A 13,684-nucleotide genomic window follows, 5' to 3' on the forward strand; every position below is an offset into this window, starting at 1 on the left:
CAAACGGGGCGCGCGCGCCCCGTTTGGGAAAACTCCCCCCTGTTTCAATTTCATCCTGGGGAGAACCCTGTATGGCCACTACTAGATACAATAATGTAACCCAACAAGAGTAGGGTTACAACGCGAGCCTATTCTTTTCTTTGGAGGAGCCCCTGAGTGATTCACTCAGGGCGGTTTTATGGTTCGTTTTTCGAGACTAGAACTTCGAATCTGGGTTTATTATAAACACGAACCTTTCTCCGCTATCCTGGGACTTACTATGTATCACAATACTGTGTATTAAACTAATATAACCTGTTACAAAATTTCGAAGTGACGAGCGGCAATATTTTGAGCGCCATTTCTGTTGACCTGTAACGTACGCATTCCCAATGCATATAGCGCTCGGCTAACTTCGGCTCCAAGATCGAATGCATCATGGGATGCGTGCTGTCAGTCATGACGTCACCAGAGCCAGCATGTCAGGCAACAGAGGAGCCGAAGGTAGCTGAATGCTATGCGCATTGGGAATGCGTACGTCACAGGTCAACTGAAATGCCGCTCAAAATATTGCCGCTAGTCACTTCGAAATTTTGTAACAGGTTATATTAGTTTAATACACAGTATTGTGATACATAGTAAGTCCCACGATAGCGGAGAAAGGTTCGTGTTTAGAATAAACCCAGGTTGGAAGTTCTAGTCTCGAAAAACGCACCATAAAACCGCCCTTAGTGAATCACTCAGGGGCTCATCCAAAGAAAAGAATAGGCTCGCGTTGTAACCCTACTCTTGTTGGGTTACATTATTGTATTTAGGCCACTACATGTCCAAATATGAAGGGTAATCTAGGCATCACAGTCATGAAGCTTGGAGTACTATGAGTGCTCCAGCTTTATAGAACATTTGATTATTGATTGATGATAACATTACATCAATATACATATTTCTTGTGAACAATTTTTTTGCAGGTAGTCATTGTTAACCTGGATCCGGCTAACGATCAACTTCCGTACATGTGTGATGTAGATATCAGCGATCTTGTAACAGTATCTGAAGTAGGTTAAGGTTTGCTACCATATGTTTATTTGGTTACTCATAAATTTGTGTTTAACATCCTTTACAAATTACATCGTGTGTTATCGTCCGTTCATAATTACCAACATCACGAGCACACTTTTTATGTGACTCCGCTGCTCCAGAAATTTACAAAATAAAAAGGCTGGTATTTCAGTTACAATACATCTATTTTTGTTCATGGTGTGCTCTATTATATCAATCTCTATTGAACCAGGTGATGGACAGTCTTAAGCTTGGTCCAAATGGTGGTCTTATCTTCTGTATGGAGTATCTTGAGAAGAACATGGACTGGTTGAAGAGTCAGCTGGACAGATATAAGGATCATTATTTTCTGTTCGACTGCCCAGGACAGGTATATGCATGTCACTGTACTCGCATGTCACTGTCACTGTACTGCTTTCATGCCAAATTAAGGTGTAAATATGGATTATAATTACATGTAGGTATTCTATTGAATATGTCTGTACTATGTTGCTTTTTAGATGCATGTATCGGCTAAAATGATAAGAATGGGCCAAAATAGATTAACTCAATTTAAAATATATTGTTCACGGCGCACTCCTACCCGTGTTAACCAAGATTAGTACACTAGTGAGTGATTAATACTAAGTAAGAGATTATACTTGCACTCCCCTGATGTAGCATTTAACGAGCACTGATCACATTTTAAGATCCTGAGGTGTTTGTTCTTCCTTGTCATCAGAATCGGGGTGTTCTACATTCTCTAGGTGTTATGTGCCATTCTATTTTCTTCATAATTCTTCCTGGGTATATTCATGATCACATTCAAATTATTAAGGTTGAATAGCTTCAATAGGACCATCTGTGTATGACAAGAGATTTATTTTGAGGTATTATTAGCTCAGCTGACGAAGTCAGATGCAGCTTGTAGAATCGCATGAATGTCCGTTCGTCCATCCGGCCGTCCGTTCGTGTGTCAACAGTTACGGCACAAATCTTAACCGCTTGACGTACGGTCTTGATATTTGTGACGTCGGGGGGGATCGCGAAAAGGACAAAGGGATGTCGAATTTGGGGGGTCAAGGGTCAAAGGTCAAGACGTGTCAATGGAGGGGGAATATTTCCCCCTTAACTTAAGGTATAGGAGGAAATACGGAATTGCGGTACAAATCTCAACGGCTCGACCTACGCTCTTAATATTCGATGTATAGTGTGATGGGGAGGAAACCCATCACCAGCGCGAAATTGGAGGTCACAGGTCAAAGGGCAGTGGGGGAAAGGTCAGATATCAGACATTTTCTGAGGACATGGTCTAACAGACCGAGTGCAAAACTTTTTTGTTTCAGCGCTGACCTACCATTTTTATCACTTTATTGAAAGGACCATGAAATGTACTTTCCACTGACGTGCGAAGAGTAAGTGTCTGATAACCTTTTGACCCTCAAGAGGAGGGTTAAACATGGATTTGTTGACTGTTAACAAAGGACTGAACTGCTTTTGCTATTAGAGCCCCCTCCACCCGCCTGTACACCCCCCACCACCACCACTACGCTCGCGCTCGCCGCATATCCATGATAACATGTTAATATAGCGAAGTCATTAAAGTTACACAGCTGTATCTTTATTGCTGTACTACCGGTATAGCAAAGCCTATCATAGATTTTAGATCTGTATTAGTAGTATCCTAGATATATGCTCTGAGCGCGAACGCGGTAGTGGGAGGGCGCAATTAATTCGGTTGCCAGTGAGTTTATCAGAAGAATACCCGGCTACAGTACACGTCAGTTGAGCGCGGTCGCTCTGCGGCACTTGTTAGAATGTAAGTGCAAATAATAAAGTCATGGAATATAGCTGGTAACCAGAACCAAACGTATGCTTTAACTGTGACGAATGATAGCCAATTGTGTCCTAATTTACCATTTCACCCAACAGGTGGAGCTGTACACCCACCACACTGCGATAAAGAACATTTTCGCGCAGCTTGTGAAGTGGGACTTTCGCCTGGCATCTGTACACCTGGTAGACTCTCACTACTGTAGTGATCCCACAAAGTTTATAGCTGTGTTGCTGACGTCTCTTGCTACTATGCTGCAGGTATGCCAATGCCTCACCTACTTTGTTAATGTAATTTTCTAATTGCTTTTATATACCGTTAGCGGTCTTTTAAGTTTGCTGTTGCTGTATGTACGAGCTAAGGACCAGTATGTACTAGCCTACATTTTGCACATAATAGGAACTGATCTGTGTGTTTAAGGCACACCACGAACAACTAATTTAGAGACATTACTACACGCAAAATGAATGACAATGATCATAGGTAATAGCAAGTGGGATTAATGTAAATGTTTTTCTTACTCTATTGAGGTTGAACTTCCACATGTGAACGTGCTTTCCAAAGTTGACTTGATCCAGCAGTTTGGGAAACTTCCCTTCAACATAGATTTCTACACCGAAGTGCTGGACCTTAGCTATGTGATGGAAGCATGGAAGGTAATGTAACACAGTGATGTCATGTCACATGCGGGCAAGGAGGACGTGTATACCCGAGTACGTCAACCTCATGCATATATTTATGTATGTTGACATGACCTAATTGACAATTGGTTCTGAACCTGCCAGTCTTCACATATAAACAAGTCGGCGAGGCAATGTAGAGAGGTAGAGGAGGCGGAGAGGGTAGAGACAGAGATGCAGAGAGAGAGAGAGAGAGAGTGTGTGTAGAGAGAGTGTAGGGAGAGAGAAAGTCCAGATTGTGTGCGGCAACACACTTACAAAATAAAACCTTCTTTTATTCACTTCATGTCATAAAATCGTGTACAATGCTACAGCTTAGCTGGTGTTACTCTAATCATTTATGGCAGATGTAGCTGTGTCAAACATCTAGAGAATCAGCTAATGCAGGCCGGAAACCACACAATTCGTATGTTACATGGTGATATTTTCTGTTTGAATGGTGTGCACTATTCTACCTCACTTAGCAGAGAAAATATGTTTCTGAGGTTTGTCCGTTAAGCCAAACATCCACTGAAATTAAGCCATTAAAAGATGGTGATTACATCACGTTAGTGTAAGGGGATCCAAGGTCACACACACGTCCTCATTGCCTTCGCATTATTTAACGTGAGAACGGAGACAAAGGATGGTAAACAACAAAGATGCTGGTCGATATTATTATAAGATTTTTTTCAATACTCTTTGATTTCTTTTTTTCTATCGATTAATCATTTATCATATGGCAATTTTGTGGAGCATAAGAAAACCATTAAACTGGAGATGATGAGACATAAGTAAATTCACAGCATGTACATCTTGTCTTTTCAGGATGACCCTCTCACATCCAAGTTTAAGAAGTTTAATGAGGCACTATGTGGTGTCATCGAAGACTACAGTCTTGTCTCCTTCCACACTCTCGCTATTCAGGTCAGTGGCTCCTCTCTAAATCACTCGTCTAACTGATTCGCTGCATTAGCCAGCGAGCCGTGCAGCCGTGATTTGCACGGTCAGTTTTGAAACTGCACGGTCAGTTTTGATCTACAGCCATGTACATTTGTAAAATTGCACCCACAATACTCATTCCTGGCTAATACCCTGATTCGCTGTCTCTCACCCATTCCTCTTCTAAAATTGTCCACATATAACCCATTCTTTCTCCTCCAACTTCCTAATAGATATTTAGATGTGTAACACATTCCTCCTGTGATACATTTCACACATCTAACCAATTCCTTCTGTAAACCTTTTACCTCTCTTGTTCAATCTTCCTCTGTGACTTGTTCTAGATATAATTCATTCATCCTTTCTTTACTACTACTTTTTACACTTTTTTTAGTCATACCCCTGTGCTTACTTATATCTCTTAACTTTGAGTTTATTAATGCTTTTTAATTGCATTGCCCCTTGTGCATTCATTAACTACATCTTACATAGAAAAGGAAGGAGCTGTGGATGTGTTATATGTTTGATGCATGCAATATGAGTTATTGCTAAAAATACTGTGCCCTGTTTCTTGTAAAAGTAAAACTACAGTGATGGCAGTAGTACCCTTTAGCGGACTGGAGTGTAGAGTGCTGCCACCTATATATTTCTCGCATAATTTCAATTCATCTAAGGATAGGATGTTGTAACTCTAAATCAACTGTTGTACGCTTTGCACCGATATTGATGACCACATTCAGAAATGTGTGCATGTATTTAATCCACATTCAATATACGTTTCCTGTTAGGTTCGAATCCACTACATTGTATTCAGAAAATGAAATATCACTAAGTAAATTTAATCATTGTTTATAAAATTTACAATTTAATAATCTAAATATCTCATGTATTCGTTATTAAGATTCCTTATTCCTAGAAGAATTTGTCAAAAAGGTGTAGGTCTGATAAAAAGTGAAATTTTCTCTGAGGAATTTTAGGATCTCTCTTGATCTCCACGCAATAGAGTTTAGAAATGGAAGAGCTATTGATGTACAGCTATACAATCCATGCAGAGCATGCTGGGCATTAGCTCTAGCTATTTAGCTGGACAGTCCGTACATAGCTTGCTGGACATTAGCTTCAACTATTTAGCTGGACAGTCCGTACAGAGCTTGCTGGACATTGGCTGCAGCTATTTAGCTGGACAGTCCGTACATAGCTTGCTGGGCATTAGCTCTAGCTATTTAGCTGGTCAGTCCATGCAAAGCATGCTGGACATTGGCCGCAGCTTAGCTATGTAGCTGGGCAGTAATGTGGAGCACACTGGCAATTAGTTGTAGTCCGTGTCAGAGTAGAACACATTCTTACTGAGTTATACTAATACACTGTAGCTGCACTAGTCAGCTAATTGGAGAGCTCCTATACCTTGACATCACAGAACGTACAGATAACCACATCTGGTTGTTTGATGGGCGTTGGCGCTATACATCCATGTAGATGGTTTCATGGCTGTCCTCTGCACACATTCTCGCTACCCCTTCACATCGTCTGATCAAGGTCAAAAAACAGATCGATCGTAATTGGGAGTGATTATTGTGACATTAAGGATCTTTAACGTGATGTGCGCTTATATTCTCGACTCTCTCCCCAAAATGAATGTGTGCTAGTATAAAAATGTTCATCATAAAGCAGCGTATTTGTTAGGGTTTAATATCTTCAAGAGCGTATAAAGAACCTTCTTTATACAAGAACCTTCTTTATACGCCCTTGATATTTTGGATCTCGAAACAGGTCAGGAATCCGTGATCCGGGTACCTAGCTGCCCCTGGTGTCGGCACTTATCACTTGTTAAGATAGCACTTTTTAATTATAAACTTTTTATTGTTGCGCTGACGGTGAGGAGCTTGCAAGCTCATCTTTACATATCTTTTACCGATGTACCGTCTTTAATTTAATAAATAAAAAAAATAAAAAATAAAAATCCGGCTAGTGAAGTGAACTCGAGTAGATAAAAATATGGCAGAACATGAAATCAGCCGATGAGCACTTGCTGCTAGTTATAATACATCCTGTGAAAGGTCGCATCTATCAGATCATCCGTCGAAGGGTGGATGGACGTCACAGAAACGTCTGCGTATGTTTAGGCCTTTCTGGGCTAACGTTCCATTAGGAGTGTTCCCAACTTTGATATCCTTAATGATTAATGATTGATAATCCTAACCTTAACTCTAACCTAAATGACATTAAACCACAAACTAATATATGACCATAACCATATATATATATATATATATATATGTTATTATGACCATTAATGACATTAAAGTTGGGAACACTAATGGAGTATCATCCCCTTTCCGATCCGACTCAAAAAAATGATCGCAGACAGAGGGATCTGTCCCAAAAAATAAAGTAAACTCCGTATGCTTCCGTATCGCAGTCTTCTCTGTGTCGCGCGCGCGCGTAATCGACTAATCGTAGACTCGTAGTTAAGTTAGGTCACGATTCACCGCAGCATGCCGCGTATATGTAGTAGCGAGTGAGTTCCCGTTTGATCAAGTTATCACCCATGTGCTGCGCGCGTAATATTCAGGTCAGGTATCTCCCCTGCAACGCATCCGTTTGAATATTGCTCTTAAACACTCGACTGCTGCCGATGTTCCGTAAGCGCGTGGGTGTGTTTGGGGGGAGGCTTCAGCTCAAATCGGGCGCAGTCACTGCTCCGGGCCAGCTGCTATTATTATCCCTTTGAGTAAGGAGATGTGGCAAGGCACGGCATTGACATGCAAATTAAGCTCCCCGTGCGCTCCGTGATTGATGATCGATTGCATCGATTGACAGAGAGGGAGAGGGATAGAGAGTGGGAGAGGGAAACAGGGAGATAGAGTAAGATATAGGGAAACTGAGCGGAGAGAGTCTGGACTCGCGTGTGTGCGTGCGTGCGTGCATGTGAGATAGGGGGAGAAAGAGACAGACCGAGAGAGAGAAGATAGGCAGACAGAGGCAGTGAGAGGCAGCGTGGTGGAGAGAAAGAGGTGAGAGGAGGGGAAGAGAATGAGTGAGGGATGGAGGGAGAAAGAGAGAGAGAGAGAGAGAGAGAGAGAGAGAGAGAGAGAGAGATAGCTAGATAGATAGATAGATAGATAGATAGATAGATAGATAGATAGATAGATAGATAGATAGATGGATAGATAGATAGATAGATAGATAGAGAGAGACGCGAGAGAGAGACGCGAGAGAAGAAAGAAGAGAGTAGAGGAGGGAGTGTATATATATATATATATATATATATATATATATTCTCCCCCTGATGAGGAAATTGAATTACGCTGCGCAAATAAATGAGTGGATTGCCAGGTGTGCGAACATTATTGCGTTATTGGCCTATAGTAAGGCGTAACACGTCACGTAAGACATTGTGCAATTTTATTCTGTCTTAAAGCTGATTATCATTAGGCGGTTGCAGAGAAAATGTGATGCAATGTCGATGAAGGACAGGGTATACATATGGGCAACTGGTACAGTAGGTATATATTCTAAACGTATATTGTTCGTTTGGTTAATGATGATGGTAATAAGAGCATAGTATATAAGACTAGCTACCGTAGGCACAGAACGCTAGGATCCAAGGCCGCCACTACTCGATTATCGGGCAATATCTACGATCATTTTCGATAAACATTGAATGTGATATATCGTAAATGTCTATACATCCGTCTAATGTCTATCAAAGATTTTTTTGCGTCACGGTCGCATCACCAAGACCCGTGAATAATGGAGGTTATTCTGCAGTGCGTCAACTCTTTTATCATGGAAAATTTATATAAGGGCATGCAGTATTCGTATATATACCATTCGCACTATGAAACCACGCCGACACACAGGCACCATGTATATGTAAGTGCGTGTCTGGATCAGTACTTGTCATATTAGTGAATTAATTACGTCTAGTCTAACCCCACGCGTGCGTCTCTAATTAGAGGCGCTCTTATCAGATAACGGCCGCTCTGAATACCGAATTCCGTCGATAGTTCTGACGATCGAAGCTGGCTAAAATAAATATCCTCAATCTCGTTAAGTCATGACTACTCGTCCGGATTTTTGCAACATCTCGCACGCGCGCGCGCTCACACAAACAATCACATACGACAGAACTCATTACTGTTGCAACCAAAACCGCTAACTCCCAACAATAACCATAATTTCGATTCATATCCTACTACTTTTAAATGAAAAATACATGTAAAAATATAATATGCTACGCGCGGTAACACACGGTGCATGGTACATCTCGCAAAAAAAAATCCGGACGCGTATTCACCCTGAAGTAATTATCCGCGCCGTATCAAAATATTGTCGCGGATGCGGTTCAACTGTGTTCATCCGCGCTGCAGCACGGTGAGAGTATGCGCATGCGCGAACGTCCGGTTTGCGGGCGCTGTGTGGCTGGCGTCATTCAGCCCGGCATCTTATGGCGGTGACTCTGATCAGGGCAGCGTGATGCTTGCGCGATGCGCACGGACATCTCGACTTGCCCTGCGCATCCTCCGAAACACCCTTTAGCGCTGCTGGTCGATGGGCAGTTAAGTGTGTGTGGGCGTGCGGGTGTGAGTGTGTGAGTGCGCGCGGGCGAGCGTTAGCGTAGCGTGTATGCGGAGGGTACGGTTAGCGGTATGCTCTCGTAGGTTGCGGTAGGGGACGTCATGCGGAGAAGTGCAGCCGAGTATAAGCAGTGATTAGCCAGCATGTGGTGCTAGGCAATCACGCCAGCCATATTATTTACTGAAGAAGCTTGGTGCATGTGCGTGAACGCGTGCGCGTGCGCGCGTGTGTGTATTCATGTGTGTGTGTGTGTGTGTGTGCGTGCGTGCGTGTGTGTGTGTGTGTGTGTGTGTGTGTGTGTGCGAGCGTGCGTACGTGTGTGTGTGTGCGAGCGAGCGTGCGTACGTGTGTGTGTGCATGTGTGAGTCTGTGTTTGTGAACTCCGTCCCAGGAGAACTCTTCCACACGGGATAACTGCCTCACCCGGATGTACATTCCCGCCCAGACGAATCCCTCGCTGAGAAGCACTATCTCGTTCGGGAAAGCGTCTGTATCTCGCACCGCTTCACAGCTCGGGACTGCACCTTGTTGTCGCCGAGATATGTACGACATTCATGCCTTTCGCCGTCGTGTGCCACACACAACGCCAGCGCTCGCACACGCCAAACACACACTCACGCACGCACGCACGCACGCACGCACAAACACATGCACGCACAAACACAAACACGCACGCACGCACAAACACACACACACACACACACCCTCTCCATCATTTTGTCCCTCTCTCTCCCCTCACTCTTCCCATCCCTCTCTCCCCGTTCCCTCTCTCTCCTCCCTCCCCCTCTCTCTCTCGCGCGTGTGCGACCTCCCGACGTGAGCTCTACACTATGCGGAGCTGGCACTGCCTTGCGCGGTCGACGTCACGCGCAGGCGTAGCGACGTACTTGCACGCAGGCGAGTTATCGCGCGCACTCCATCGCTCATCCCTCCCACTCACACACACGCAGCGCAGCGAATGAAGCCAAGCTCTGCATTAGCCAAGCTCTGCATCCGGTTCGCGGGCTGATAGCGAGCCAGCTCGTCGAGAGGAAGAGAGAGAGAGAGGGGGAGAGGGAGAGATAGATAAAGAGAGAGCGAGGCGAGAGAGAGAGAGCGAGGCGAGAGAGAGAGAGAGAGAGAGAGAGAGAGAGAGAGAGAGAGAGAGGGCGAGAGAGAGAGATGAGGCCGGCAGCGCGAGAGAGAGAGAGAGAGAGAGAGAAGAGAGAGAGAGAGAGAGAGAGAGAGGAGAGAGAGAGAGAGAGAGAGGGAGAGAGAGAGAGAGAGAGAGAGAGAGAGAGGGAGGGGCGAGTGTGTTATTGCGTCTGTCGCCTCGGGCGCGCCATGTAAACTGGGCCTCATTACCCATGTCTGCTTGTGCCGAGCGCGCATGCGGGGCTGACGCTAAAGCATGCGCGCGCGTGAACCGTGACGGTGCGCTGCCCTGTAGCAAAACTTAAAGGTGGAGAGAGAGGGGGAGGAGGGAGGAAGAGAGGGAGAGAGAGAGAGAGAGAAAGAGAGAGAACGAGAGACAGACAGAGAGCGAGAGAGACAAAGAGAAAGAAAGAAAGATAGATAGACCGACATAGATAGATAGATAGCGAGCGAGAGAGTGAGAGAGAGAGGCGCAAGGGATGGAGCGGAGAAGTGGTGAGGTGAGGGAGGGAGGGACCGTGAAGTGGATATATATGATATATAATATAGCATGGGATAGAAAAAGGAAGCCACATACACATACACAGTCATGCGGCAGAGATAGTGAAAGAGAGCGAAAGAGAGAGAAACATGGAGAATGAGAGAGAAAAAGGGGGGGGGGGTAAGACCACGAGAGAAAAAGAGAAAGAAAGGGAAATCCAGCGAAAGTTACCAAGGGTGACAAAGATAGGGAAACACGCCAAAGAAGATAATGATAATCAAACGTTTTAATCAAAATGGTTTCCTTTTAAACGTGTCTGTAAGATTGTTTGCGCGGTAATTTTGTATATTGATGATCTTTCGCACACAACACGAGATTTGCGATTTGCTGTCTACTGTGAATGTTTTATCGTCACTGTGTTTATTGAACCTATTCATTTTGCCCGTATAACTATATCTAACTGTTATTTACATAACCTCACTGGTAATTAAATTGTTTAAAGTTTGCTTTAAAAAGGAATATCGATTCATTTGCTGAGCTACTTACCTGTGACTTACTTATGTTGTTATTATTATTAATGATGATGATGATGATGATGATGATGATGATGATGACGATGATGACGATGATGATGATGATGATGATGACGATGATGATGATGATGATGATGACGATGATGATGACGATGATGATGATGATGATGATGATGATGATGACGATGATGATGACGATGATGATGATGATGATGATATTGTTGGTATTCACTATTGTTGTTGCTGCTACTGTTGTTGTTGTTGTTATTGTTGGTGTTGTTGTTAATGATGTTGTTGTTGTTGCCTATGTTATGCTTACCTGTATTCTGTTCGTTTTCATTGCGGTCACTTACTCGCCTAGTTCGCAATGAGAAGAGAGAGACTAACGCGCGTTGTTCTCGCTTGTCGTTTCTGCTAGGACCGGGAGAGCGTCTTGCGGCTGCTCAAGACCGTCGACAAGGCGAACGGCTATATCTTTGGTGACAAGGAGCAGGACACGCTCTACGGCCTCATGTCGTCCGCCGTCGGCGCCGAGTTTGAATACTTCAAGACTGCCGACGTGCGAGAGCGATATATGGCCGACGACGAGACGGAGAAGCCGATGGAGGAGGGCGAGGCGGTGAAACCAGCGGTGGAGGCGGGCGAGGCGGAGAAACCAGCGGTGGAGGCGGCCGAGGCGGTGGGGATGGGATTAGCGAGCTGACGGCGATAGTCTGCGGATTAGACATTGCAGACGAGGAAGCGATGGAACGCGCGCGGGCTACGGGACGGCGTGTGAGATCGGCTGTAGTGTGTTTCGTTAGCTCTGCTGAAATACACGCGTGCCATTGACGCGTTATTTACTTGTTACGGTGTAGCGTGTGCTTGTGGGAGAGCAGAATGCGCGAAGCAACACGTACAAATGTGTGTATGTATGTATATCAAACTCTTGATATTATATTATATCACTCGCTGATATGAGTGTATATACTTTAATGGCTTCGACTAGAGAAGAATGCACCTTAAGCGAAAACCAATGAACGAAACTTGATTTTAATCTAAATATCTCATGAATGAATGACAAAAGAAGCGGGAAGATTATTTAAATTATCTATCAGGCACAATGTGATACAAAGAAATGTTTCTTTTTTAATGACATTGTATTGTGCGTATCATTTCATGCTCTACTTTTTTTCTTCTTTGTGTAGCGAGGCCCCTGCAGCGAGCTCGGCTTGATTCATTCTATTCAGTGTCGCTCCAGACGTGCAGCTGCTCGTTTCGTCTTCTGTCTCATCCTTCTGTCTCCAAGTGTTCTGAAAACGTCCACTTCTTTTCTTGCGACTGCCAAGAGTTTCTTAGTTATGTTTGATGTCATCTTTCTTAGGCTATGACCAATCCATCCGCATTTTTTTTTTATCGCAATACCTATGGATGTTCGTTATTATTTTGTTCTATCTTGGTAGTTTTATATCAGCGGGTGCTATATTTGTCACGTGCTCGGTGGTGGTCTTTTGTGACTACTATTAGTTCGTGTACTGTACTCGGCCACCTATTCCGTTGGTCTTCAAAATTTGCGAGTATTCTCTCAAACATTTCATTGTTTTTGGTTTGCTAGTTTCTTTTTCTTTGAAGTTGGAATATTTGCTTGTTTTTCCGTGTCGAAAACAACTGTACGCTTGGCGAATAATGTTCGTATCTGCTGTGTCGTCAGTGTCACTGTGTTTATTTACGCGCGCACGCGTATATTAGCAGATAAAGAGAGTGTCCTGCGCGGATATTTTCATCAGTCAAGATTACCGGACTAGAGCGCAATTTTTTCAGGATTTCCAGTTAATGAAAATTCAACTCATGTGGTTGAAAAGTCGTTAACAGTGCTAGGCGCGTGAAGCTGAGAAAGCAGTAGCCCTCGAGTCGGTGGAACTAGAGGCTGCTTGATGTTTTGATACGAATCTGCTGATATTCAACGTCGTGAAAATTGCAATCGGTAAGACGCCAGTCGGACGCGGGTGATGTTTGCACTAGGTTAATTGACACGTGTTGGTGTTAATCGGTGAGGGAGTCCGCGAGTTTTTTCTTCTTCCTGTTGTCTCATCTGTTTCATCTTTCGTCATGCCACCCGGGCGCGTCAGCTCGCAAGCGTATAATTTTTTATGTGCACGCCGCGTAAATGTACGCTGTTACGAGAATGTACGAGTTGGGGTTCACATACTTTTTACGTAGCATATTTAGATGTAATTGTTATTGTAAATAATATATCGATATAACAACTACACGTGAAGCATTCGTATAATATAGATGCATATTATCTGCGTTTAAAATTATGTTACGTGTTTTTTTTAATAATATGAGTGGTTCGTGGGGTGCTATTACGTTCAGATTCATTAAAGCCTGCTCACCAACTCTGCTAAAGCCTGCATTCTGTTTAAAGCTTGCGGTCATTACAACCCGACCCCGGAATTGAATAAAGTTTCTCGATTCAATTACTGAGAAAACCCGATGCACGTATACGTACGTCAATATAGCG

At 43.8% G+C, this 13,684-nt stretch overlaps 1 protein-coding gene across 4 annotated transcripts in view; it reads left to right on the plus strand.

Annotated features, from left to right (window-relative positions):
- Positions 1-13,478, plus strand: part of LOC106815014 (GPN-loop GTPase 2-like) — a 14,391-nt gene extending 913 nt beyond the window's left edge. For 3 of the 4 annotated variants that reach the window (XM_014819422.1, XM_014819425.1, XM_014819424.1), the window contains exons 2-7: positions 948-1,034; positions 1,271-1,408; positions 2,950-3,111; positions 3,382-3,507; positions 4,339-4,437; positions 11,600-13,478. In XM_014819422.1, coding sequence (XP_014674908.1) covers positions 948-1,034; positions 1,271-1,408; positions 2,950-3,111; positions 3,382-3,507; positions 4,339-4,437; positions 11,600-11,884 — 897 coding nt within the window. In that variant the 3' untranslated portion in view covers positions 11,885-13,478. The remainder of the gene's footprint in view (positions 1-947; positions 1,035-1,270; positions 1,409-2,949; positions 3,112-3,381; positions 3,508-4,338; positions 4,438-11,599) is intronic. The other variant, XM_014819423.1, reaches the window with a different exon arrangement.
- Positions 13,479-13,684: the final 206 nt, after the last annotated feature.

This window comes from Priapulus caudatus, unplaced genomic scaffold, assembly GCF_000485595.1.
Source record: "Priapulus caudatus unplaced genomic scaffold, Priapulus_caudatus-5.0.1 Scaffold1022, whole genome shotgun sequence".
Lineage (NCBI taxonomy): Eukaryota > Metazoa > Priapulida > Priapulimorpha > Priapulimorphida > Priapulidae > Priapulus > Priapulus caudatus.